Source organism: Lynx canadensis, chromosome D1 (genome assembly GCF_007474595.2).
Source record: "Lynx canadensis isolate LIC74 chromosome D1, mLynCan4.pri.v2, whole genome shotgun sequence".
Lineage (NCBI taxonomy): Eukaryota > Metazoa > Chordata > Mammalia > Carnivora > Felidae > Lynx > Lynx canadensis.
The window spans coordinates 60,521,314-60,547,262 of NC_044312.2; the positions used below are offsets into that span (position 1 = coordinate 60,521,314).

General features: G+C 42.2%; 2 protein-coding genes across 4 annotated transcripts; one reads left to right on the top strand and one right to left on the bottom strand.

The window, feature by feature from the left end:
* Positions 1-1,582: 1,582 nt before the first annotated feature.
* On the top strand, positions 1,583-2,535 carry LOC115525375 (olfactory receptor 52B4-like). Its single transcript, XM_030332543.1, has one exon. The coding sequence runs from the start codon at positions 1,597-1,599 to the stop codon at positions 2,533-2,535; it is 939 nt and encodes a 312-aa protein (XP_030188403.1). The 5' UTR covers positions 1,583-1,596.
* A 10,223-nt stretch (positions 2,536-12,758) lies between these two features.
* On the bottom strand, positions 12,759-20,843 carry TRIM21 (tripartite motif containing 21). Of its 3 annotated transcripts, none has more exons than XM_030332541.1 (7): positions 20,764-20,843; positions 19,234-19,688; positions 18,656-18,751; positions 17,366-17,596; positions 15,550-15,572; positions 14,325-14,425; positions 12,759-14,056 (listed from the first exon to the last, which is right to left on the bottom strand). In XM_030332541.1, the coding sequence occupies exons 2-7, from the start codon at positions 19,639-19,641 to the stop codon at positions 13,506-13,508; spliced, it is 1,410 nt and encodes a 469-aa protein (XP_030188401.1). In that variant the 5' UTR covers positions 19,642-19,688; positions 20,764-20,843; the 3' UTR covers positions 12,759-13,505. The 3 variants fall into 3 exon arrangements, with proteins under 3 accessions (XP_030188401.1, XP_030188402.1, XP_030188400.1); XM_030332542.1 differs by lacking the exon at positions 20,764-20,843 and adding an exon at positions 20,267-20,713; XM_030332540.1 differs by lacking the exon at positions 20,764-20,843 and adding an exon at positions 19,823-20,200.
* Positions 20,844-25,949: the final 5,106 nt, after the last annotated feature.

A 25,949-nucleotide genomic window follows, 5' to 3' on the forward strand; every position in this document is an offset into this window, starting at 1 on the left:
GGAGCCAACAGAGAGAGAGAGAGAGATTGAAGTTACTAGAGTGACAGATTAGTAGGAAGAGGTACTTAAAGAGAAGGTTGGGGTCCAGTGTGCAGATGGAGACAGATGGAGGGTTGAGTCTTGAATTGGAGAAAAAGAGAAAAGGCAATTCAAATATAAATAAATTTGTAGATGGAAGAGTGAGGATGAAGAGGTTAAGGGAATGAAAAATGGATGTTTTTATTGTTTTTTCTCCTTAGGTCAGGAATTAGGAAGTCACAATTATCTGATGAAGGGGACCAGTGTAGAATAAGGCATGTATGAAGTGATTCGGAGGATGGTGTATATAGGCAAATTCTAGCTCCACCATTTACTAGCCAGGTGACCTTGGGTAGGGCACTACTTAAATCCTCCAAGCTCTGTTTGCTCCCTTATCAGTAAAATGAGGGAAATGACTACAATTATCTCACACTGTGGTGATTAAAACAGTGCACATGCAGTCCTTAGTACAGAGCTCCTCCTAACTGATCTGTCTCCATTTTCCAACCTGCCTTCTCCATTCCCCATCCATCTTACACAATATTGCAAGAGTGAGAGAGCTACCTAAAATGCCAACTTCATCATGCCATTCTCTTACTACAAATCCTTCAGTGGCTCTTACTGCTTCAACATAAATTCTAAACTTCTTACACTTATACTCAAAATCCTCAGTGATTTGGCCCCTACCTCACTGCCTGACATTATTTTCTACCATTTTGTGTGAAGCCCTCTTTGCTACAGTAACCTTGAATCATTATAATTTTCCTCCATAATCTATATCCTTTCAGATTTCTGTGACTTTGTTCATGTTATTCCCTCCTCACGTGACTTGACTTGGCAAAACCTTACTTCTTCTTCAAGGTTCAACTTAGGGTGGCACTTTTAGAAAATCTTTTCTGAACTTCCGGGAAGCTCTCCATGTTTCCACAGCTCATTGTGTTTAACTTTTCCTTTACATTGTCCTTATCATTTAGATATTTTGCTTAATTTTATCCTCCAGGTAGGTCCTCTAGGAGCCATGGTAGGTGCTCAGTAAGGCTTATTAAATTATAGTCAACTCAGTGACTGGTTTTGAGATACATATCACATTCAGATGGTCAAAGTAGAAATGGCAGTGTTTGTTTTTCACAGCTCTTAACTATTTATAACAACCTCAGACTAAGATCTATGGTGTTCTAGAGCTGGAACAACTCTCTTACAGATGATCTAATCCAGCTTCTCCCCAACATTAGATTTAAGGTGATAAGAGAGAGATCCAGAGCAGGGAAGTATTTTACTGAGATCAAATAGTAAATAGAATGTCAAAGAGTTTTAACCCATGTTTCCTGACTTTCTGACCAGGATCCTTTCCACTGCTCATCCAGTGACAAATGATCTATTCCTACCTCCCTTATTTCAACCCTTTTCACCTTTTTTTTTTTTTTTTTAATTTTTTTTTTCAACGTTTTTTATTTATTTTTGGGACAGAGAGAGACAGAGCATGAACGGGGGAGGGGCAGAGAGCCTTTTCACCTTTTTTGGCAAGATAGAAGTGACTGCAAATCTTATACACCAACATCTAGGTGACTTGTCCTGGGAATGGCAACCCCTAACCACACTGGTGCCAGCCACTCACTTTTCATTCTGCGGGGCATCCCTGGCCTGGAAGACCAGCACATATGGATTTCTCTTCCCTTCTTTATTTCCTACCTGGTTGCTGTCCTTGGGAATAGCCTCCTTGTCTTCATCATCATTACTGAACGCAGCCTCCATGAACCCATGTACTTCTTTCTCTGCATGCTAGCTGTGGCTGACCTCATCCTGTCCACTACCACTGTGCCCAAAGCCCTGGCCATATTCTGGTTTCATGCTGGGGAGATCTCCCTTGATGGCTGTGTCACTCAAATCTTCTTCATCCATGCCACCTTCATTGCTGAATCAGGGATTCTGTTGGCCATGGCATTTGACCGCTATGTGGCCATCTGTGACCCACTGCGATATACTACACTGCTCAGTCATGCAGTAATCATAAAGGTTGGTCTGGCTGTGGTCCTGAGAAGCTTCTCTGTGATACTCCCAGATGTGTTCCTGGTGAAGAGACTGCCTTTCTGCCATAGCAATGTGTTACCACATACCTACTGTGAGCACATGGCTGTTGCCAAGTTTGCTTGTGCTGATATTCGTGTCAATGTCTGGTATGGCTTGTCTGTTCTTCTCTCTACTGTAATGCCAGATGCCTTGCTCATCTTGGTTTCGTATACCCTCATCCTCAATGCAGTCTTCCACCTCCCTTCCCAAGGAGCTCGGCAAAAGGCTCTAGGCACATGTGGCTCCCACCTTGGGGTCATTTCCATGTTCTATTTGCCTGGCATTTTTACTGTAATTACCCAGCGGTTTGGGCATCATGTTCCCCTCCATACTCACATTCTGCTGGCCAATATCTGCACATTAGCCCCTCCCATGCTGAACCCTATCATTTATGGGGTCAAGACCAGGCAGATTCGAGACTGTGTGGTCAGTACTCTGTCTTCACAGTAGAAACATGTTGAGTCTGTGTGACTGATCTGGTGGTATGTTCACCACTATGGTGTCTCACATTTTGTTTTCCTATGTTGTAGAAACTTATTAACTAAGGGTTCTACTGACTGTGAACAAATGGATTTATCATGACTTTGAAAGATAGATTGTCATGTTGCCTTTATAAGGTAGTGTTTAGAAAAGAGCATGAGGTTTTTTGGATATGATATCAAAAGTACAGGCAATAAAAGCAAAATAAACAAGTGGGACTACATCAAACCAAAAAGCTCCTGCACAGCAAAGAAAGCACTCAACAGAACAAATAGGCAACATATGGAATGGGAGAAAATATTTGCAAATCATTATCTGATAAAGGGTAAATAGCCAAAATATATAAGAAATCCATATAACTCAATAACAAAACTCAATAGTAAAGGAACAAATAACCTGACTTAAATATGGGAAAAGGACCTGAATAAACTTTTTTTTTTTTTCCAGAGAAGACATACAAATGGCCAACAGGTACATGAAAAAGTTCTCAACGTCACTAATTATCAGGGAAATGCAAATCAAAGCCACAATGAAACTTCACCTCACACCTTTTAGCATAGCTATTATCAAAAGAGATATATATGTTGATGAGGATGTGGAGAAAAGGGAACCCTTGTGCGCTGTTGGTAGGAATGTAAATTGGTAGAGCTATTAAGGAAAATAGTGTGGAGGTTCCTCAAAAACTGAAAACTAGAACTGCCATATTGTCCAGAAATTCCACTTCTGGGTATATATATGAAGGAAATGAAATCACTATCTTGAAGAGATGTCTGTACCCCCTCATGTTCATGGCAGCATTATTTATAATAGACAAGACATGGAAACAACCTATGTGTCCACTGACAGATGAGAAAAAAAATGTGGCGCGCGCGCGCGCGCGCGCACACACACACACACACACACACACACTGGAATACTATCAGTCATAAAAGGAAATCCTGCCATCTGTGACAACATGGATGAATCCTGAGTACATTAAGCTAAGTAAAATAAGTCAGACAGAGAAAGACAAATACTATATGAGCTCACTTGTATGTGGAATCTAAAACTGAACTCATAGAAACAGAACAGTTTGATGGTTGCTAGAGATGAGTAGTGGGGGATGGGAGAAAGGGGTGAAGGTTGTCAAAGTGTACAACTTCCAGTTATACAATGAATCAGTTCTAGGAGTGTAATGTACAACATGATGACTACAGTTAATACTGTATTGCATATTTGAAAGTCTCTAAGAGAGTATATCTTAACAGTTCCTACCACACACAGAGAAAAATTTAACTACATGAGGTGGTGGATGGGTTAACAAACTTTATTGTGTGGTAATCATTTTGCAATATAAATGTGTCAAATCATTATGTTGTATACCTTAAACTTACAAAATGTTATATGTCAATTATACCTTAATAAATCTGGATGAAAAAAATGTGGTACATATATACAATGGAATATTATTCAACCATAAAAAGAAAAGCCTGCTATTTGTGATAACAGGGATGAACCTGGAGGACACTATACCAAGTGAAATAAGCCAGATACAGAAAAACAAAGACTGTGTGCTCTCTTACAGGTGGGATCTAAAACCTCAAACTTCCAGAAGCAGAGAGTAGAATGGTGGTTTCCAGGGGCACAGGGGTGGGGGAAATAGGTATTGGTTGAAGGTTACAAACTTTCAGTTATAAGTTCTGAGGATCTAATGTACAGTATGATGACTATAGTTAATATATACTGAGAGTTGATATTAAGTGTTCTCACTATACATATACAAAAGGTAACTATGTGAGGCAAGGAATCTGTCAATTGGCTTCATTGTGGTAATCATTTTACAAAATATGCATATATATTTAAGTGTACATCTTAAGTGTATGCAGTTTTTATGTCACTTATACCACAATAAAGCTGGAAAAAAATTAAATACATAGTTTCATAAAGGGATGGGCACCACAATCTCTAAATTCCCTGATTATACCTTTATCATAGGGCTGTGATAGAACTAAAAATATAAACAGGATCTTGATATGCATGACATAGAGTAAGCAGTGGATAAGTTTTTAACTTCTACCTTAGCTTATCTTTTAAAATGTAGTGCAATAATTTCTGCCTCTTCTAATTCAAAAAGAAGTTATGGAATCAAAGGAGATCACAAAAGTTAACAGGCCTTATTTGCATTTTAAAGGAAAATATTAATCATAACTGGAATTGGTGCTGGTAGAATCTTCATTTCTCAAGAGAATTTTGTGTGATCTGTGCGGTATACAGATCACTTGTTAGTAATTACTGATGGGGATAGAAATCAAGATACTATTATCTTTACCACTTAATTTCTTTCATTGGGGACCAAAGCGATGGTAGTATGTCATCTGTGTAATAGACATCTCCAAGTATTGGAGTAACCTGATATGCCAAAGAATTCAGATTTTGAGAAATGAGAGTATTTAAGTTTATATCATTATGATAGTTTTCTCCCATAAGTATATCAATTAAAGGGAACAAATCATCATTTACATTGGTCAACTCCAAAGAGACAGAAGCAGAAAAGTATATTTTATAATTTACCCTTAAAAAAATTTCTCTATAACCTTGACATGCAGAATCCAACCATTCCCCAGTTATATCCCCATTCATAGAGAACTGAGCTCTCCTTTTCTTCCTTCAGTTTATCAACCAAAGCATGATTAATTTTGTCAACTTATATTTAGTTCTGCAATGTTGCCATCTCACCTGAGGATTTTGTTCTCTTTATCTTTTCTTCAAAGTACCTTCTGTCCAGTGTTAAGACAGACCATCACTCATACTTACAAATAACTCATCACTAAATTTTAAGGTCGCTGATATCTTTGTACAGTATCTACATTTCATGAAGTGGATAGCAGATTTACTAAAGACTAGCAGATTTCCTGAAGGAAATTTGAGATTCTATTTTATTAAAAAATTTTTAATTCCAGTGTAGCTCACATACAGTGTTCTATTAGTTTCAGGTGTACCATATAGTGATTCAACAGTTCCTTAAGTTACTCGGTGCTCATCAAGGTGAGTGTACTTTTAATCCCCTTCACCTGTCTCATCCATTCCTCCACCCACCTCCCCTCTGGTAACCATCTGTTTGTTTTCTATAGTGATGAGTCTGTCTTTTGTTTGTCTCTCTTTATTTGTTTCTTAAATTCCACATTTTAATGAAATCATATGGTATTTGTTTTTCTCTGACTGGCTTATTCCACTTATCATTATATTCTCTAGTGCTATCTATGCTGTTGCAAATGGCAAATTTTCATTCTTTATTATGGCTGAGTAATATTCCAATATATACATATAATAAAATATACATATTCCTATATATATACACACCACATCTTATCATCCATTGATTTATCAATTACACTTGGGCTGCTTCCAAAATTTGGCTATTTGTAAATAAGCTGCAATAAATATATAGAGGTACATATATCCCATCGGATTAGTATTTTCATGTTTTTTTTTGGGTAAATATCCAGTACAGCAATTACTGGATAGTAGGATAGCTCTATTTTTAATGTTTTGAGGAATCTCCATCCTGTTTTCCACTGTGGATGCCCAGCTTGCATTCCCACCAACAGTACATGAGGGTTCCTTTTTCTCCACATACTTTCTTGAGTTTTTGCTTTTAGCTATTCTGACAGGTGTGAGATGATATCTCATTGTGGTTTTGATTTGTATTTCCCTGATGATCAGTGATGTTGAGAACCTTTTCATATGTCTGTTGGCCATCTATGTCTTCTTTGGAGAAATGTCTCTTAATATCTTCTGCCCATTTTTAACTAGATGATTTGGGTTTTTTCTTCTGTGTATTAAATTGTGTAAGTTTTTAATATATTTTGGATACTAATTCTTTATTGGATATGTCATTTGAAATTATCTTTTCTCACTCAATAGGTTGTCTTTTAGTTTTAGGTTATTTCCTTTGTTAAGCAGAGCTTTTTATTTTGATGTAGCCCCAATAGTTTATTTTTGCTTTTGTTTTCCTTGCCTCAGGAGGCATACCTAGAAAAAAGTTTCTATGGCCTATGTCAATAGGTTACTGCTTGTGTCCTCCTGTAGGATATTTATGGTTTCAGGCCACACATTTAGGTCTATTAAACCATTTTGAGCTAATTTTTGTGTATGGTGAAAGAAAGTAGTCTAGTTTCATTCTTTTGCATGTTACTGTCCAGTTTTCCAATCATCATTTGTTGAAGATGTTTTCTCATTGGATATTCATTCTTCCTTTGTCAATGATTAATTGATAATATAATTGTGGTTTTATTTCTAGGTTTTCTATTCTAGTCCATTGATCAATGCATCTATTTTTATGTCAGTATCATACTGTTTTAATTATTACCACTTTGTAATAGAACTTCAAGTCTGGAATTGTGATGCCTCTGATTTTATTTTTCAAGATTGCTTTGGCTATTCAAGGTCCTTTGTGGTTCCATACAAATTTTAGGATTGTTTGTTCTAGTTCTGTGAAAAATGCTATTTTGATTGGGATTGCATTAAATGTGTCGATTGTTCTGGGTAGTACAGACATTTGAACAATATTTGTTCTAACCCATGAGCATAGAGTGTCTTTCCATTTCTTGGTGTTGTTTTGAATTTCTTTCAACAATTTTTTATAGTTTTCAGAGTACAGGTCTTTCACCTCTTTGGTTATTTTTATTCCTAGGTATTTTATTGTTCTGGTGCAATTGTAAATGGAATTGTTTTCTTAATTTCTCTTTCTGCTGCTTCATTGTTGGTGTATAGAAATGCAACAGATTTCCATGTTGATTTTTTTTTTTAATTTTTTTTTCAACGTTTTATTTTTATTTTTGGGACAGAGAGAGACAGAGCATGAACGGGGGAGGGGCAGAGAGAGAGGGAGACACAGAATGGGAAACAGGCTCCAGGCTCTGAGCCATCAGCCCAGAGCCTGACGCGGGGCTCGAACTCACGGACCGCGAGATCGTGACCTGGCTGAAGTCGGACGCTTAACCGCCTGTGCCACCCAGGCGCCCCAATGTTGATTTTGTATGGTGCAACCTTATTGAATTATCAGTTCTAGCAGGTTTTTTTTTGGTGGAGTCTTTAGGGTTTTCTATACATAGTATCATGTCAGCTGCAATAGTGAAAGTTTTACTTCTTCCTTATCAATTGGGTTGCCTTTTTGTTGTCTGATTGTTGTGGCTAGAACTTCTAGTACTATGTTGAATAAAAGTGGTGAGAGCGGACATACATCTTTGTCTTGTTCCTGACCTTAGAGTAAAATCTCTCACTTTTTCCCCGGGAAGGATGATGTTAGCTGTGGTTTTTTTTTTTATATAAGGCCTTTATTATGTTGAGATATGTTCCCTCTAAAATTATTTTGTTGAATGTTTCTATCATGAATGGAGGTTGTACTTTGTCAAATGCTTTTTCTGCATTTATTGAAATGATCATATGGTTTTAATCCTTTCTCTTGTTGATGTGATGTATCATGTTGATTGATGTGTAGATACTGTAGCACCCTTGCATCCAGAGAATAAATTTAACTTGATTGTGCTAAATGCTTTTTAAAAATGTATTGTTGGATTCAGTTTGGTAATATTTTGTTGAGGATTTTTGCATTTATGCTCATCAGGGATATTGGCCTGTAGTTCTCTTTTCTTGTGGGGTTTTTATCTGGTTTTGGCATCAGGGTAATGCTGGGCTCATTGAATGAATTTGGAAGTTTTACCTCTTCTTCTTCTTTTTTTTTTTAAGTTTGAGAATAGATATTTACTCTAAGTGTTTGGTAGAATTTACCTGTGAAGCCATCTGGACCTGTACTTTTATTTGTTGAGGTTTTTTTGATTACTGTTTCAGGTTCCTTGCTGGTAATCAGTATGTTCAGATTTTGTGTTTCTTCCTGCTTTAGTTTTGGTAGGTTATATGTTTCTAGTTATTTATCCATCTCTTCTAGGTTGTCTTGTTGGCATATAATTTTTCATATTGTTATAATCCTTTGTGTTTCTGTGATGTTGGTTGTTATTTCTCCTTCTTGTGATTTTATTTGAGTACTCTTTTTTCTTTTTTTTTTTTGATGAGTCTGGCTAGAGGTTTATCAATTTTGATTTTTCAAAGAACAAAGCTCCTGGTTTCTTTGATGTGTTCTATTGTGTTTTTTGTTTCTATATCCTTTATTACTGGTTTTATTGTTGTTGTTTTTCTAGCTCCTTTAGGTGTAAGGTTAGGTTGCTTATTTGAGATTTTTCTTGCTTTTGAGATGGGCCTTTATTGCTATAAGTTTCCCTCAGAACTTTTGCTGTATCTCAAAGGTTTTGAGCTGTTGGGTTTTTATTTACATTTCTCTCCATGTAGTTTTCTATTTCTTCTTTGATTTCTTGGTTGACCTATTCATAGTTTAGTAGCATGTTATTTAACCTCCATGTATTTGTGCCCTTTCCAGATTTTTTTTCTTGTGGTTGATTTCCAGTTTCATAATGTTGTGGTCAAAATAGATGGTAGGACTTTGATATTCTGAATTTGTTGAGACTTGTTTTATGGCCTAATATGTGATGTATTCTGGAGAATGTTCCATTTGCACTTGAAAAGAATGTGTATTCTGCTGTTTTAGGATGGAATGTTCTGAATATATCTGTTAAATCTATCTGGTCTAGTGAGTCATTCAAAGCCATTGTTTCTTGTTGATTTTGTTTTGTGATATGTCCCAAAATATGTCTATTTTGTCCAAATATTGCTACCTTACCTTTCTTTTTCAAATCTGTTTGCATGATAAATGTTTCTCCATCCCCTCACTTTCAATTTGCATGTGTCTTTAGGTCTGGAATGGGTCTCCTGTAGGTAGCATATAGATGGGTCTTGTTTTTTTAATTCACTCTGTCACCCTATGTCTTTTTATTGGAGCATTTCGTTCATTTATATTCAAAATAATTATTAATACATATGTATTTATTGCCACTTTTTAAAACTTGTTTTGTGGTTGTTTTTGTAGCTCTTCTCTGATCCTTTCTTCTCTTGCTCTCTTCTCTCATTGTTTGCTGGCTTTCTTTAGTGATATACTTGGATTCCTTTATTATTATTTTTTGCATGTTTATTACTGATTTTTGGTTTGTGTATGTAACATCTGCATATAGCAGTCTATATTAAGTTGATGGTTGCTTAAGATTGGACTCATTCTTTACTCCTCTCCCCCATGTTTTAGGTAATGGTGTCATACATTTTTTTTATTTTGTGAGTCTGTTGCTGTTTTTTACAGATATACTCATTTTTACTGCTTTTGTGCTTCCTACTTTTCTTACTCTTATTTATGGTCTTTCCTTTCCTTTTAAAGAGTCCCCTTTAACATTTCTTGGAGGGCTAGTTTAGTGGTTTAGCGTTTGTTTGTCTGGGAAACTCTTTCTCCTTCTATTCTGAATGATAGCCTTGCTGGATAGAATATTCTTGGCTGCAGATTTTTTCCTTTCAGCACTCTGAATTTATCATTCCACTCCTTTCTGGCCCACAAAGTTTCTGGTGAAAAATATACATATAGCCTTATGGGTTTTCTCTTGTATTTAACTGTCTTCTTTTATCTTGCTGCTTTTAAAATTGTCTCCTTATCACTACTTTTTGCCATTTTAATTACTATGTGTCCTCATGTGGACCTCCTTGGGTTGATTTTATTGGGGGACCTCTGTCCTGAATATGGATTTGTTTCCTTTTCCAGATTAGGGACATTTTTAGCTATTATTTCTTCAAATAAATTTTCTGCTCTCTTCTCTCTTTTCTTCTTCCTCTTCTGGGATCCTTATAATGCAAATGTCATTACGCTTGATGGACTCACTGAGTTCCCTAAGTCTATTCTCATTTTGCATTTTAATTTTTTCCCTATCATCTGTTCAGCTTGATTACTTTCCATTACTCTGTCCTCCCGGTCACTAATTCATTCTTCTGCTTTCTTAGCCTGCTATTTATTCCATCTACTGTATTTAAAATTTTTATTGTGTTCTTTTCTGATTGGTTCTTTATCTCACTATTAAGGGTATCTTTGATGTTCCCCACTCTTTTCTCAAGTCCAGTATCTTTAAATCCCCTATCAGGCATATATATCTGTTTTGTTTAGGTCTCTTGCTGTGGTTTTGTCCTGTTCTTCCATTTGGGACATATTCTTCTGTCTCTTCATTTTGTCTTACTCTGTTTCTGTGTGTTAGGACAGTCAGCTATGTCTCCTTCTCTGGAAAGTAACAGCCATGTGAAGGAGAGGTCTTGTAGTACCCTGTAATGCAGTGTCCCCTGTTCACCAGAATCTGGCACTTCAGAAGTATCTCCTATGTGTGTGCATATGCCCTGCTGTTGTGTCTTAGATGCTTTTTCCTTTAGCCCAGTTGTCTCCAGTGGTTTTCTCTGCCTATCGTGGGCAGTGTTTTGTCTCTGTGGTGTTACTAGACCAGCTGGGAGCCTCCTTCATCTGGAGTTAGATCATACATTTGCCAGAGATGCAGTAGCACCAAGGTGCCTTTCCTGTGTTGTTCCTGAGAAATTTTTGTTATTGGGCACGGTCTGCTGTCAGACCAGATGTCTTCCCCCAGCTCACTGCTGGGGCACCCTTCTGACTGACATTATGTGGTTGTCTTCCCCTCAACCCAGGAAAGGAGTCCCTTTGGAGTCACGTTGTCAGGCTTGTGGTCCCAGTTTGAATGGCCTCTGGCAAAGAGCATGTTGGAGGAGGTGGACTGCGCTGTGCCTGCAAGGTTTGCATGCCAGCAAGAGGGGACCTGCTGCCACCTCTGAAACCAGGCTGGTCAGGGTAGGGCCCATGGTTTAACAGGGTGCACCATGGTCTGCTTGTGAAATGAGACTTACTACCACTGCAGCTGCTGGTACCAGGTCCGTAGGAGCTGATCTGCAAAGCAGGTGGGTGAAACAAGCAATTTTAATAAGGTGTGTGCTTCTTTTCCTCAGGAGGGGGCCTGCTGCATCTGCCTCCAGGACCAAGGCTGCACAAAGTGCATGGTTGAGGGCTACTGTAGTATTGGTACGGTTTGCACTCGTCTTCTGGGGGAGGGGACAGCAGCGCTGGGACTGAGGCAAGCATGACTGGAAAGGACAGACCCACTGCTATGTGGGTGGGTGGGACTTGGTATAAGCAAGTTAGGTAATGAGTGTTGGCATCATGTTGTTTCTTGTAGATTGCCATGTTTATTCTGGGCATTGTGGGAGAGAGATGTGCTGGTGAATGGTGTCTCCTGGATGAGTCCCTCAGCATACCCTGCTCTTCAGGTACAGGCTCTGAGAGGAGTAAGTCTCCCTTCCATATGCCCCAGATGTTTTTCAAACTGCTGCTTCTATGCTGTATTTTTGAGGGTTGTTTGTCCCACTGTCTCTTTAAGGCGGGCACTCAGCTTCCTATTGTCTCTCCCAAAGCTAAGTCAGCTGATTTGTAAAATGCCAGGCTTTAAGTCCCACTGGTTGTAAGAACTTAATGAAATTCAACTCCTCTGGTTTTCAAAGCCAAAGGTTATGGGAATTTGTTTTCCCTGTGCAGGTTTCCTAGTGTGGTAGAGGCTGCTTCTTGCCCTTCTCTGTGCCACTGGCTCCCTTCTTCCTGTGGAGGGCCCAGCTTTCCATCTGTTTATCTACCGACTGATCTCTACCCTTTCTACCCTCTTCAGTGTGGCCTCTTCTCTGCCTTTAGTTGTGGAGTTTGTTCTGCCAGGCTTTGGGTCATTTTCTGGGTTATTTATGCTGATGTGGGTGTTATCTAGTTGTATCCATGGGATGAAGCGAGCTTAGGGTCTTCCTACTCTGTCATCTTCCCCGCCTCCCCCTGAGATTCTATTTTAGACAAAGAATCAGGTTGCTTGAAGAATAGTGGTTCTCTCACAGCCTGCTATTGCTTGGGTGTAGAGCTTCATCCAACCTTAAGAGCTTAAATTCAAGAAAGTGCTGTCACCAGCTGATGCCATTACCTGAGTCCTGGCCTTCACACCAATCAGGTTCAACCAAAGAAGCAGAACTAGTAGGAGACATGCAGAGACTTATTGCATTTATACAATTGTGGGGGCTGGCAAGGCAGGACCTAAATCTGCAGGGCAGGCCATTAGGAGGGGCAGGCTGGAACTCTGGCATGAGCTGAAGCTGCTACTCATAGATGGATTATCTTCAGTGAAGCTTCAGTTCTGCTTTTAAGGTCTTTCACTTGATTGGATTAGACCCACCCAATTTATCCAGGACAATCTCCATTAAAGTCAAATGATTATGGACTTTTAATAACACCTACAAAATACCTTCACAGCAATATCTAGATTAGTGATTGAAAACCTGATGGCTTATAGCCTAGCCAAGCTGACCTATCAAAAAACCATTACTCCTTCGATTTAGATTGATGCGCCCCTTAACCAACTCCAATATCAACAAGATGTGGTTGGGAGAGCATGGCAGGGATGGGGAGTACAGCAGGCTGGATACATAATGTGGAAGTCTAAGGTCTGGATCATTCAGCCTTTATTTTCAAAGTATGGCTGTTTTTCTACAGGTGTGTGGAGCCACTTATATGTGTGTACATTGGAACAATAATCCTAGATGTATGAGAACAAGGATCGAATGGGTTAGATTGAGGCCCCACGTACAAAGGAAGCCCCTTTGCAAACTCTGCAAAGGTAAATAACCGAGATCTGACTAAAGGCCTAGTGATGGAGAGGAGAAAATGAGACTTGAGTCACATAAAGAAGGCAGAAACATGTTTTGTTTGATCCAGAAGATTTGGGCCAATTAGTTTGTTTCATAGAGGGAATTATAAAGCAATCTAGGGAGGAACGCTGATGGTGAAGGTCATCTGACATAAATTTTCAGTGAAGTCCCTGCCAAAGTCTGCTTGCTGGTGTCCTGACAGGTCTGCAGAGACAAAGTGGTTCAGAGTTCATGCGGAGATGAGGCAGGGTCAGTGGCTGAGAAGGGCACCCACAGAGGGGGAGCTACCAGTGGTCAGAGGATCCCTACCAACCCACCCCCAATGGACGGAGGACAAGAGGGGCTGAGTTACTTCCTTCATCATTAAAACCAGTACTGAAGAAGGGCCGCAGAGGTCCAGCGAAGGCACATTCGGAGAAAGTGTAGATGAGGGAGCCGTGGTCAGTGATGTTGTAGAAGGAGACAGTGCTGGCCTCATAGTCAAGGAAGATCCCAACTTGGCACGGAGGCACCCGAAGGTGGAGGGGAGTCTGGGGGCTGGTGCCAGCCTCATATTTTTGTTTGTTCCACAGCCAAATTGTCCAGAAGCCATTTTGGGGGCTGAGCAAAAAATGCCCTTTCCTCCGCACAGAGTCTCTACAAACACCCAGGTCCCAGGCCTCCTTTCCTGTCACATCTACCTCCCAGTAAACCTTTCCAGAGTCAAAGAACTGGGCACCCAGGACCATGGGATAAGTGTCAAATCTGCCCTCATTTTCAGGCACTTCCTGCCGGCTGCCTCCAAGCCTCACTTGTCTCCGATCCTCTGACAGGATGAGCCACGGATTGGCTGTGTGTGGATCCAGAGTGATGTGTACTGCAGAGAGGGGACCAGAGTCAGGCTGGGAGAGTGTGGGGAATCAGGAACCTGGTGTCTCTGGTTGGGGATGAGGATAAGGAGGTATCTGTGAGCCTCACTGTGGAAGGAAATGACCCCCAGCCAGGCCTGACCTTTGAGGGAACCACCTTCTCTACCTGTCCCTGCCTCACCTACCCTGACCTGCTCTCTCTCCCTGACTCTGGGACTCTGCTTCCTCATCACCCACTTCTGTTCCCCAGTCCCAGTCTCTTGGTGGTCGCCTCACCTCCGTAAGTCCTCAGCATCCTTTTCAGTCCTGGCACGAGGCACACACTCCTCAGGTCTGGAGGGGTGATGTCCAGATTCTTCAGGTTCCAACACTCACTCCTGAGGCAAACAGAGTTACAGACCCTGTCCCCAACTCCCACCTCACCCTCCTGAACCCTGACACTATAACCTCCCTTGTGGATGAAAATTTAACTCAATGCAAATTTACAAAAACCTCCTTTGCTGGGATCCCTGGGGGTGGGGGTGGGAGGCAAAAGGAGGTAGGATTTAGTTCCTTTCTAGGCCTTACTGGTTACATGGGCCCCTGCAGCTATGGATAGTTTGTATCTCCTCTCCAAGCCTGAGGTCAGCAGGCACTCACTGTTTTACACTGTTTCATTTTATCACAAGGCATCTAATACAGATGGAATCACTTCTGTAAGGAACCTCAAGGCTCTCCCCATATCATGGGTCTTACTCTCTGGCTCTTTCTTTTTTTTTTTTTTTTTTTTTAATTTTTTTTTTTCAACGTTTATTTATTTTTGGGACAGAGAGAGACAGAGCATGAACGGGGGAGGGGCAGAGAGAGAGGGAGACACAGAATCGGAAACAGGCTCCAGGCTCTGAGCCATCAGCCCAGAGCCTGATGCGGGGCTCGAACTCACGGACCGCGAGATCGTGACCTGGCTGAAGTCGGACGCTCAACCGACTGCGCCACCCAGGCGCCCCACTCTCTGGCTCTTTCTAGGAGATTCATAACTGGCTGTAGACTCAGAACTTAATAGAAATTTCCCTGTTGGTTGGGGCTTCACTTTGTAAGGATGATATAGTATAATTACTTTTGGCAGCTCACCAAGATGTCTGTTAATTAGCTTCACAACAGAAAATATTTTACGGAGGTTTGGGTATTTGAGAAGAGGGATGAGAATGGGGGGAAAATGAGTGCATGTTTTTCTAACTCAAAAACCTTTTCCACAGGTATATGTGCTTCCTACCACCTCCTCCTTTTTTTTAATGTTTATTTTTGAAAGGGTGAGAGAGAGTGTGAGTGGGGGAGGGGCAGAGAGAGAGGGAGATACAGACTTCAAAGTGGGTTCCAGGCTCTGAGCTGTCAGCACAGAGCCCAATGTGGGGCTCGAACCCACAAACCACAAGATCATGACCTGAGCCAAAGCTGGACACTTAACCCACTGAGCCACCCAGGCACCCCCCTGCCCCTTCCTCTTACAAAGAAAACTCCTTACCTTCCCAGGACACTTTTCACCTCCTGAGGAGAAAAGAGAGTAAATTCTGGAATCACTGGTTTACCATTAGACCTCATTTCTGTGGGTTAGGTGATGCCCCCCAGCCCCCAAGACCCACAGGACACTGCTTTACTCCATTCCTCTGGGGCCAATGCCTGAAAGACATTTCTGACCAGCTTGAAGCAGAAGGGGTGTGGATGCTTGTGGGGTAACCAGGGTAACCACCATGGGTGTGACCTATAGCTAAGAGAAGGATGACCAGTTTAAGGACTCTGATTCAGAGGACAAATTAGAAAGCCCCGATTCCTGGAAGAAGAGTGGAAAGGAACAAGTAGCCCAGCCTGGCTGAGTCCCAGAGGCAGTCACAGGGAAAGAATGGCCAAGTCAGGATGCACAGAAACTGCTCTATCTCATTTGCAGGCTTGCATTTGGGGGAAGGAAAGGCTCTGTTCTATGTTGGAGTTAATGCTGCCTTCTCATATGTATGTGAAATCAAATACTTGAGAATATGCTGTTGCAGGGCTTGGGAACCCTTACCCAGGAATTGGCACACTCCTAGGCCCAGTCAAAAGTGCATTAGAAGGTGTGGCTCAGTGTTGGGCAGAAGCAAGATTTAGACAATAAGAGGGCCTACCAAGTCAAGCCAATCCAGGAAGCCTTTTTTGCACAAACCAAACTAAACAAATAAAAAAAATGGCTTCATGACCACATCTGACAGAGACACTGGCAAGTTTGGGAAGAGAAAAACTGTATAAGGTTAGAGCAGAGGGGACTTTAGAGACCCGCTAGTCAATAGTTTCCCCAAACGAGGCAAACACATTAAGGGATGCGAGAGGATTTTAAGTAGCACACACATCAATGAGTGTCTAAAAAATAGTGATGTGCTCATTTTAATTTCAGCTCTGCCACTTAATATTTGGGTGAACTTGGTCAAGTTATTTAGCTGTAGTGTCTAAGTTTCTCAACATCTCTGCCCCTCTGTTTTCTCATCTATGAAATGGGGATAACGGCATCCAACTCACTGTATTGCTGTGACAGCCTGAGTACACAGAGGCAGATACTATGTGCCATTTAAGAATCGGCGGTGGTTACAAAATTAGAAAAAAATCAGTAACTTATCAACGCAGGATTTCTTGGCTCCTATCACTTAGGACAAATTTCCTGTTAAGCTAAATTTCTTCAGGTGAAAGAGTGAGATGTAAAGAACAAACATATGCCAACAGGTTTGGGTAGTTCACAGAAGCAGCAGAAAGTGGGAAGAGGGTACATTTATGACTAACACTGGGGGATCCTTGTTATTCAGTCCACTCCCTCCACTTGTACCACAGATGGAGACATTAGGTCTAGGAAAAGGAAAGGACTAACCTAGAATTATGGAGTGAATTGGTGGCAGGGCTGGGGATGGGCCACTGTCTCTTAATTTCCAGGGCACTGTCTTTAGTTGCATTTATGAAAACCTGCTCATGGTCAAATGCTCACGTAAAAGCTTTTGTGGTTTCTCTCAATTAATCCTCACAAAAATCCCTTGAGATATGTAACCTTATAGTACACATTTAACATAGGAGAAACCTGATACTCAGAAAAGTTATGGAACTTTCTCAAGGTCATGAACCTGGAAGGTGTCAGAGCAGGCACTCACCTGGGATGGCTGGTTCTTTGAATTGCTGTATGGAATATTTCCTCCTAACTCTGCACCTTTCCCATGACTTGAACGCAAACCAAGCATGGGTCTGAATTCCAGTTTGGGAATATTCCAGGGACCGGGTTTAGCCTTTTTTCAGTTGTTCCTTGAACCTCAGGGAGGGGGATGGCTCACCTGCAGCAGCTCCAGGGCTGAGCCCCTGCTCCTCTTCTCCAGCTCCACGACCAGCTCCTGCAGGGCCTGGCTCTTCTGGGCCAGTGTGGCCTCCCTCTCGCCCAGGATTCTCAGCTGCTCCTTCTCCTCCATCTCTAGCTTCTGTAGCTGTCTCTGTTCCTCTGCAGCCAGGAAGTTCTGCTGCTGCACAAACTCTGTGTGAATCCGCAGTTTGTGTGTCTCAACCTGACTCTTTGGTGTAAATGGAAAGAGAGAGGTTTTTATCAAAATCTCCTAAGCTCCAGGAATGAAGGTACTCATATCGATTTCTATTCCCTGTAGATTCATCACTCAGACTCTGGGTCTAAGAGCAAACACACACACACACACACACACACACAGAATTTTTCTGGGGAGATAAGTGAGTGAGGCTTCTGGGCTCAGAGGGGAATGGGATTATTTGGGGGGGGGGTCACACTGTAGCTGTCCTACAGTCGCATATGTATGGTAGCAGACTTTCAAAACCCACTCAGTACCCAAATGTGCCCCCGTGTCTTCATTTCTCAGGGAGTTCCTGAGACAGTCACATCCATCCCTACCCCCAACAACCTCACAAAGACAGGCTCACAACACTGCTCTGAAGTCCTGAGGAAAGGGAGTCTTTGGGATAATCTCTGCTTGTCCTCTCCTGCTGGTGACTGGAAGGTCACCTGATGACACAGGATGACTCCTTTTGCCACCACAGCCTGACTCATCCTTCTCTGATCCCAAATCTTCCCTTCCACTCTTCTAATCCCTGACTACCCTACCTCCAAGTTATGGGTATAGAACAAGCTTTAGGTCTCCATTCTACTTTGGAACAGTGATCTGGATGTGGTTAAGCAACCACCTGGTCAGATTGGTTTTTCTACATTTGATCTTGGTCATTCCCTTAAGTCTGTTCTTCACAGCCCTTGTCATTTACTGACAGGCCTGGCCATCGGGCATCTCTCCTGGGAGACCTCTGTCCCAGACGCTGAGGCAGTGATTCTGTCATTTCCTAAGACTGGGTTCAGGGAGCAGGAGCTTTAGGGTATGGCTTGTTCCTCTCAGCACTTTTTCCTAAGACTCTTGATTCTTCTATCTGATTGGGAGCTCTGTCCTTTTTATTCCTCTCTGTCAGGAGGCCTAGAGGATAGCTGGTTCTTGGAGAGTGAGATATACTGACTATCACTCCTCAGATGGGCATAGCTATGGTTACACCTTGAGTCTGGGACGCTGGACTCTGCCCTGGCTTCTGATCTGAGATTCCTTTTAGGACATGATTCTTGCCTTCCAGGCTGCTCTCTTCATTGCAATATCCACTTCCAACTCCTCCGCCAACCGTTGTCCTTTTCTCAGGTTCCCTAATGCCACCTGGAGCTTCTCCTGTAGAGAACGATAGGTTAGTGCCCAATCAGACCAAGAAGTGGGGTGGGGTGGGGTGGTATAAGGAAGGAGAAAACCAGGCTGGTTCTTTGAAAAGACTGAGTGCTGAGAAAGAGGGGAGACTACAGTCTGACTGGGGTGGAAATTCTGTGGATGGGAAGACTTTGGAAAAAGCCTAATGTTTCTTACAACATAGAGCCACACTGTTGGTAGGGGGCATGCTCATTCCTAATTAATCAGGAGACAAGGAAATGTGATTCTTGTAGCATTTCCTCAGTGTATTCCCCACTCCTGGGAAATGAGAAAGTTGTACCAAGTTTGCAGTTCTTGGCTTAAGTTAGACACGGAAGGTGGGAGGCACCCTTCCTTTCCCCAACACCTCAACTCCACAGGTGACTCCACCTCCCCGGCTCTGGGGAACAAAGCACCCACCAGGGATGCCTCTCCTTCTACATGCTTTTGCCTCTGTGCTGAGGCCTCACCTTGTACTCCTGAGCAGCCTCCTCAATAGGGACCATGTGGTGGTTACGGTGGTTCTGGGACTGGGAACACACCCAGCAAAGGATCTTCCCGTCTTCCTCGCAGAACAGGTGCAGTTTCTCTCCGTGCACCTCGCACCGCTCCCACTGCATGCCCTCCTTGGCACTCTGGTCAATTTGTTTAAGGTTGTCCACCATGTTGGCCAGCGGCCAGTTGGGCCTGACGTTCCGGAGCAAGAAGATGTGCTGACACACAGGGCAGACGCCGCCCCCATCTTTTCCCACCTGAGAGATGCAGTCGTGGCAGAAGCTGTGGCCACATTCAATGCTCACAGGCTCCACGACAGGATCCAGGCAGATAGGGCAAGTGACCTCCTCCCACATCATCGCCAGGCGCGCTGCTGAGGCCATTGCGGTAACGTTCCTATGAGGCAGCCCTGTGGAGAGCCTGCGGAAGCCTAGTAGGAGGGGAGAAAAGGAAAAGAGAAGATGAGAAGGGTTGTGTGAGGGAAAAAAAAAAAAAAAAGCAATCCCAAGGAGACCCTGAGGAAGAGTGAGGTGGAGGGTGTGAAAATAAGATGAGAACGTTAACTTGAGCAACAAGAGCTTCTCCTCCCTAGTCTCATCCACTGATCCAGCCAGACAGCGGGGAAACTCGGTCTCCAAAAGAGAGCAAGATTGTTTTGGGGAACTTCAGAGATAGAGCTGTGTGCAACTCCATCTTCATCAGGTCCACCGCTACTTAAACCCTCGGCCCCTGGGCTTTTCCTGTGCGTCTTCTCCCATGTCGGGTGCCAGTGCACTGCCAAGCAGCTCGTGGTAACAGGTGCGGCCTTTTACCACGCGCTCTCCATGCGCTACAGGAGGTGCTGCGTGCTTTGCGTACGTCTTCGTTAGTCTGCGCGATAATGGCAGGCGTTATGCACAGGTTACAGGACTGCATACATAAGAATATGTTTACAAGTGTGTACATATACGTGTAGTACGTATACATGTATGTGCTTGTATGTGTATGTACGTGTTCACACCCACTCACCCACGTGGTAGAGCGCTTCCCGGGCTCTCCTCTCAGCTTCCGGAACCTGGTAACTGTCCTCATTGCCTCTGGGGCACAGACCCAGACCTATCTACCACACTGCCCCTCTCCCTCCCAGAAGGGAACTGTGGAGAGGAGGGTCTCCAGGACTGCGGACCTACCCACGCTGGGCTGCCCTAGACCACGCTCCAGGCTAGGTTGCTGCCCTGTTCTCCCTGCCCAGGCGGCAGCAGCAGTAAGGCAGCCCTCGCCCCTTCTCCCTTTCCTGTAACTTGGAAGTCACGTACACAGCCAGGCCCCCTCCCAGGCAGGCTGTCAGCCCGGGAGGAACCGCTGGGCTTGGGCTGATCGAGACCAGTCCCTCTGCGGAGAAGGGAGAACAGGGACCCCAGGCTCTAGGGATGAGACCTGGATGGAAGGGGACCCTCAGATCCGGGGCAAGGGGGAGATGTCCCCCAGCCAGGGCTGGGGCGCTTGGGTTTGGGCAAGTCACTCACCTTTTCAGGGGAGTCCGCCGCTGGCTGCAAGTTCCCTATTTCACTTTCGATTTTCCTTCAGAGGCAAGTCTGAAAGGGAGGCGGGCCGAGGGGCAGGGAGTGGGAGGAGCTTGGGAGGAGAGGGTGATGCGCAGGGCGGAGCTAAGGGGCAGTGGGTGGAGGAGGCTCAGACGCCCCGGGCTGACACTAAGCGAAAGCTCTTCAGCCTTTCAGCCTTGCTGAGCGCTCCCTCCCAGGTCCTCAGTATCTAATGGTCCTCAGCATCTACTAGATGGAGGATTCGTGCTGCCTTCTTTGACGCTGGTCACCATCGCTCCTCAGCCCTATGCTGTGCCTACGTGTGGGAGCTGCTCCTAAGGAGGTCTGGATGGCGACAAGAGTGCCTAGAGCTCTTCCTAAAGTGCCATCCTGTGCTTCCTACTTCCAGAAACCAGTCCTTTTCAGGAGAGCGTTGATATTCTTTTAACATCAAGGGGTGAAGGATTTATACTGCATGACCCAAAGGCAGGTATCACACCAGTGAGTGGTAAGAAAGGAATTGACATTTATTGAGCACCAACTGTGTACCTGTCACTGAACTAGGGATTTTCACAGGTTATTTCCTAAATTGTAGTAAATTGTATTTCTTAATTATAGTAAAAATTGTAGTAAAAAGTTATTTCTTAGATTGCAAAAAAATTGCAATTACTTAAATTGTAGTAAAATTATAGTAAAGTTACATAACGAAATTTACCATCGTAATCATTTAAGTATATAGTTCAGTGGTGGTATTAAATACATTCACCTCATTGTGTGACCATCAGATCAGCATCGTCCATAGAACTTTTTTCATCTCGTCATATTGGAAACTCTGTTACCTATTAAACAATAACTGCCCATTATCTCCTCCTCTGAGCTCCTGAAAGCCACCATTCAATTTTCCATCTCTATGAATTTGACTTCTTTAGGTGCCCCAATAGAAGTAGAGTCATACAGTATTTGTCCTTTTGTGACTGGCTTATTTTACTTAACACCATGTCCTCAGGGTTTATTCATGCTGTGAATAACATGACAGGCTTTCTTTCCTTTTACAGGCTGAATAATATTCCAGTGTCTGTATGTGCATTTTGTTTCCCCATTCATCTGTCAGTGGACACTTGGGTGACTTCTAGCTTTTGACCATTGTGAATACTGTTGCTATGTTCAGGTTATATTATTTAAGCCACATAACAATTTAGTGATTCAGGAGTTATTAAACTCATGTTACAGGAGAGGACACTGAGGCTGAATGGAGTGAAGTGACAAAGTAGATGTATGAGAATTAAAATGTGCATGGAAGAATCTCATTTTAGTGACAGCCCAGAGAAGACAGGCTGCCCTGTCAGCTCAAGCAGAGGCTGTAGGGGCAGCTGGTAGGGATGTGGTCACAAGCTGTGGAGGAGGAAGGAGAAAAAAGGAAGGGTGAGGAGGCTAGGATTCTCAATTCCTTCCAACTCAGATTTTTTTTTTTGGTCCCTGTATAACTTAAGTTTAAAAACATCAGTTGAACTCTGTTTAATGTTTTGTATAGATTAGGAAACCTAAAAACACTTCATGCCTCTTTGTAAATTACAGTTCTGTTTTTATGAGAATTTGCTTAGTGGAAGGTTATCAAGTGACATCTAATATTCAAATTGTATCACTGTAATGATTTGATTCCAGGAACATAGTTCCAGAAAGAAAAGTGGAAACAGTAAAAGAAGAAGGAGAAGAAGAAGGAGGAGGAGAAGAAAAAGAAACCTATATGTGAATTAGCAGACACTCAGAAAATGAGTACTTCACATCACTACCCTCACTCATTCCTATAGGCACCTATATGCTGTGGGGTGGGGTAGAAAAGAGCATAGATCTCATGATAGTGCTGACATGGATTCAGTGCTAACCCTGCTATTTACCAGCCATGTGCCATCCCTCTGAGCTACAATTTATTTATTAAATAAAGATATTAATATACACACCACAGGGTTGCTTTGTACATGTTCAATAATATACACACAGATCAATATAACGTATACATGCTGCAACAGTCCCCAACTTGGTATTGTCTAGAAGATCAAAATTGCCACTCATTCCAAATTCCCCTTACTCACTGCCAGTACATTTAGTACTTCAGTGTTCTTTCCCTGGTGGGTAATCCAAATCATTCCTGAAGGATCAGTATCCTTAATGTTCCTGTCTTTAATGCACTGGTTATTGTTATCAGGCAATCCTAAGTGGGAATCTTTCCAATGTATATTTTGGGTTTTAGGCAAGGTCCTCCTTGCCCCATTATGTACCAACAACTTAAATTCTCCTTGGTATTAGAAATAAGTCACTCCAGCCAGTATAGAAACTCCATCCTGTGCCTCTTTAATCAGTGGCTGAAGAAGCCCCATAGAGCCAGGGGATAGTTGCAAATTCCAGTTTATTAGAACCAAGTTTGCTTACTCTGGTAGGTCTTCTCTCCCCTTCAACCCCCCCCCCTTTTTTTTACTACACCCTCTAAAACAGGGCTGAGTCCTATGTTGGAAGATGGAAAGAAAATGTTCTATAAATGAGTTACTTGTTTGATGGTGATAGGGGTCACTTACACCTCCCCCCATGGATTCTTTAAAGTGTGTGTATATAGTGCATATGAAAAAATGCAACCATATATTAGTTGATTTTGATCACGTACCAGAATTTATAGGACAACCTTCCTATCTCATAGGGTGGGGTTTCCAAATTGGTGTCATACCTGAGCCTTCAGCAGGGCATCTCATAGTTTTATTGGGTCAACTTTTTCTGCCTGATGGTGTATATTGTAAGACCGATGCATTCCATAGGGCAAGCCCATTAACAGAATTCTTTGATTACAAAATCAGTTCCTTGGTTGCCAGTGATGCTCTTGGGATATCCTGATGGTGTAAATCTAAAATGGTGGTGTTGGCAGAAGCAGTGTAGGAAAGAAAATGAATCTGTCTGTGGAATATTACCACCTATATTGTAAGGGCAATACAAATCAGTTTAATACAATTAATGTGCCACTAGAAGACTGTCTAGACTCTCCTAGAAATAGTGAAAAATAAGGCTCAGAGTTGTCCTTTAATGTATGCATCCATAGCAGTAGGGATAGAGGTTCTGCCTGAGCATAGGTTTCTCCTAAGGCTTCCTTGTTTACAACTATTAATATGGACACTTGTACAGGAGCTCACTGAATAGCAATAGGTGCCTGGGGCAGAGACCGATCAATATCCATAGAATGGGTCTTCTTGTTTACCCATGACTAATTAAAATTGATGCATTTAGAGTCTAGGTAATTGGGACGGGGTATTTAGTGTAGTAATAAGGAGTTTAAACCCTGTTTGATTCCATATACAATATTCTTAACTAATATAATCCTGGTAAGCCTTTTATTTCCAGATCTTAAGGCCAACTCAAACACCATCTTATTTATATAAAGACTTCTTTATTTTTCTCTTGTCTGTCAAGTCCGTTTTAGGTTTTGCACATGCTTTACTCTTTCAAAGGCATGGTCTACTAAAGAATAGGATTGGTACCTGATTAATCTCTAGGTAAAACACAGTGAATAAAAGGAACTCCAATATTGTGAACCATTTCAAAGACTGTTGGATAATGTAGATTTTGGAATCAACACAACAGGGATCAATCTCTCATGAGCAAATGGAATTGGTCTCAGGTTTCACCAATTTACCTCCATTTATCATTTTCCCTCCAATGCCAGATTTGAGAGACAACCTGGCATTAGCCATATTTATTATTTTAAGGCAAAGAATGCCTCTCAGAATGCAATGCCAGGAAAGCTAAAGAAATGATTTCATCAGAGATGTCAGTATTTCAACACAGTTAAGAATCCATTAAAAAATGATCTCTTTACCTTTTAGAGCTTGGAGCATGAGAAGAACCTGAAAAATGTCTAAAATTTCAATGAATGAAAAAAGGGATGTGATAGAAATGGGAAAGTCTTACATTGGGGTGCAGCCCATGGAGGACAGAGTTTGGTTTCCTAATTGGGAGAACCTCCAGGAAAACCTCAGGAACTGCTAATGACCTCAAGCAGACAGAACCCTGAAATGTCCCATTCTTGAATCTGCAGGACATATGGAGACCTGGAGGGGAGTAAAGAGGAGTCAGAACACCCTGCAGGATAGCCTGGCACCTCTACATTGTCCTCCTCTCCAGGGGGGTGAGAAAGGAGGAAAGGATGGCTGAAGTTAGTGAGTTAGAACGTCAGAGCTTTTAACAAAATTACTGACCAATATTTTTCAAGACTCTCAAGGTCATGGAAACCAAGGAAAAGCTGAGAAGTTGTCACAGACCAGGCTGGATTAAGGAGACATGATGATTAATTACAATGTGGTTCCCTATGCTGGATCCAGGACCAAAGAAGTAGATACTAATGGAAAAACTGTCAAGATCTAAATAAAATCTGGACTTTAGTTAGTAATGATACACTACTACTAATTTCTTAGTTTTGACAAATATACCATGTTCATGTAATTTGTTAACACTAAGGAAACTAGGGGAGGGAAATATAGAAACTGTATTGTAACTCTTCTGTAAATCCAAATGTATCCCCCAATAAGTTTATTTAACCTCTTCCCCCCCCCCCCCAAAAGAAACCCTCTATGAGTGGTGGGGGAAAAGTGACCTTTGGATGGGCAATGTAGGGGCATTAAGACATCACTGAAGCCTGTTCTCAATTTCCTATTGGAAAGGAAAGAGAGTATGTATGGAAATTATATGATGTGCCAAGACCTTTTCTGAGTGCCTTCATAGTCTAGCATAATTCTAACAATCCCATGAAATAACCATTATTCCCAGTTTACAAGTGAAGCCTAAAAGGCTCAAGGAGTTAATTTGCTCATTATCACACAGCTGATAAGAGACAGATCCAGAAATAGATCCCAGCTTTTCTACTCCATCATGCTTGATGTGTGACCTCTAAGGTTATTACCAGGAGAGAGAGAGAGATTGCTTCCTCATTATAGCTTCATTTTCAACCACCTTCATTCCCTAGGTACAGGCAAAAAGAGAACTTCTTTCCTCCTCTCTGACACATATGTATAAAGCACTCATGCACATTTCTGGCTACATTGCCTGGTTTCTCTCTGGCAGAATTTGGAAAGAGCTTGGGCTTATTCTCTCTAGAAATGGAAATTCTTCATGGCCTCTGGTGTTCCAGCAGG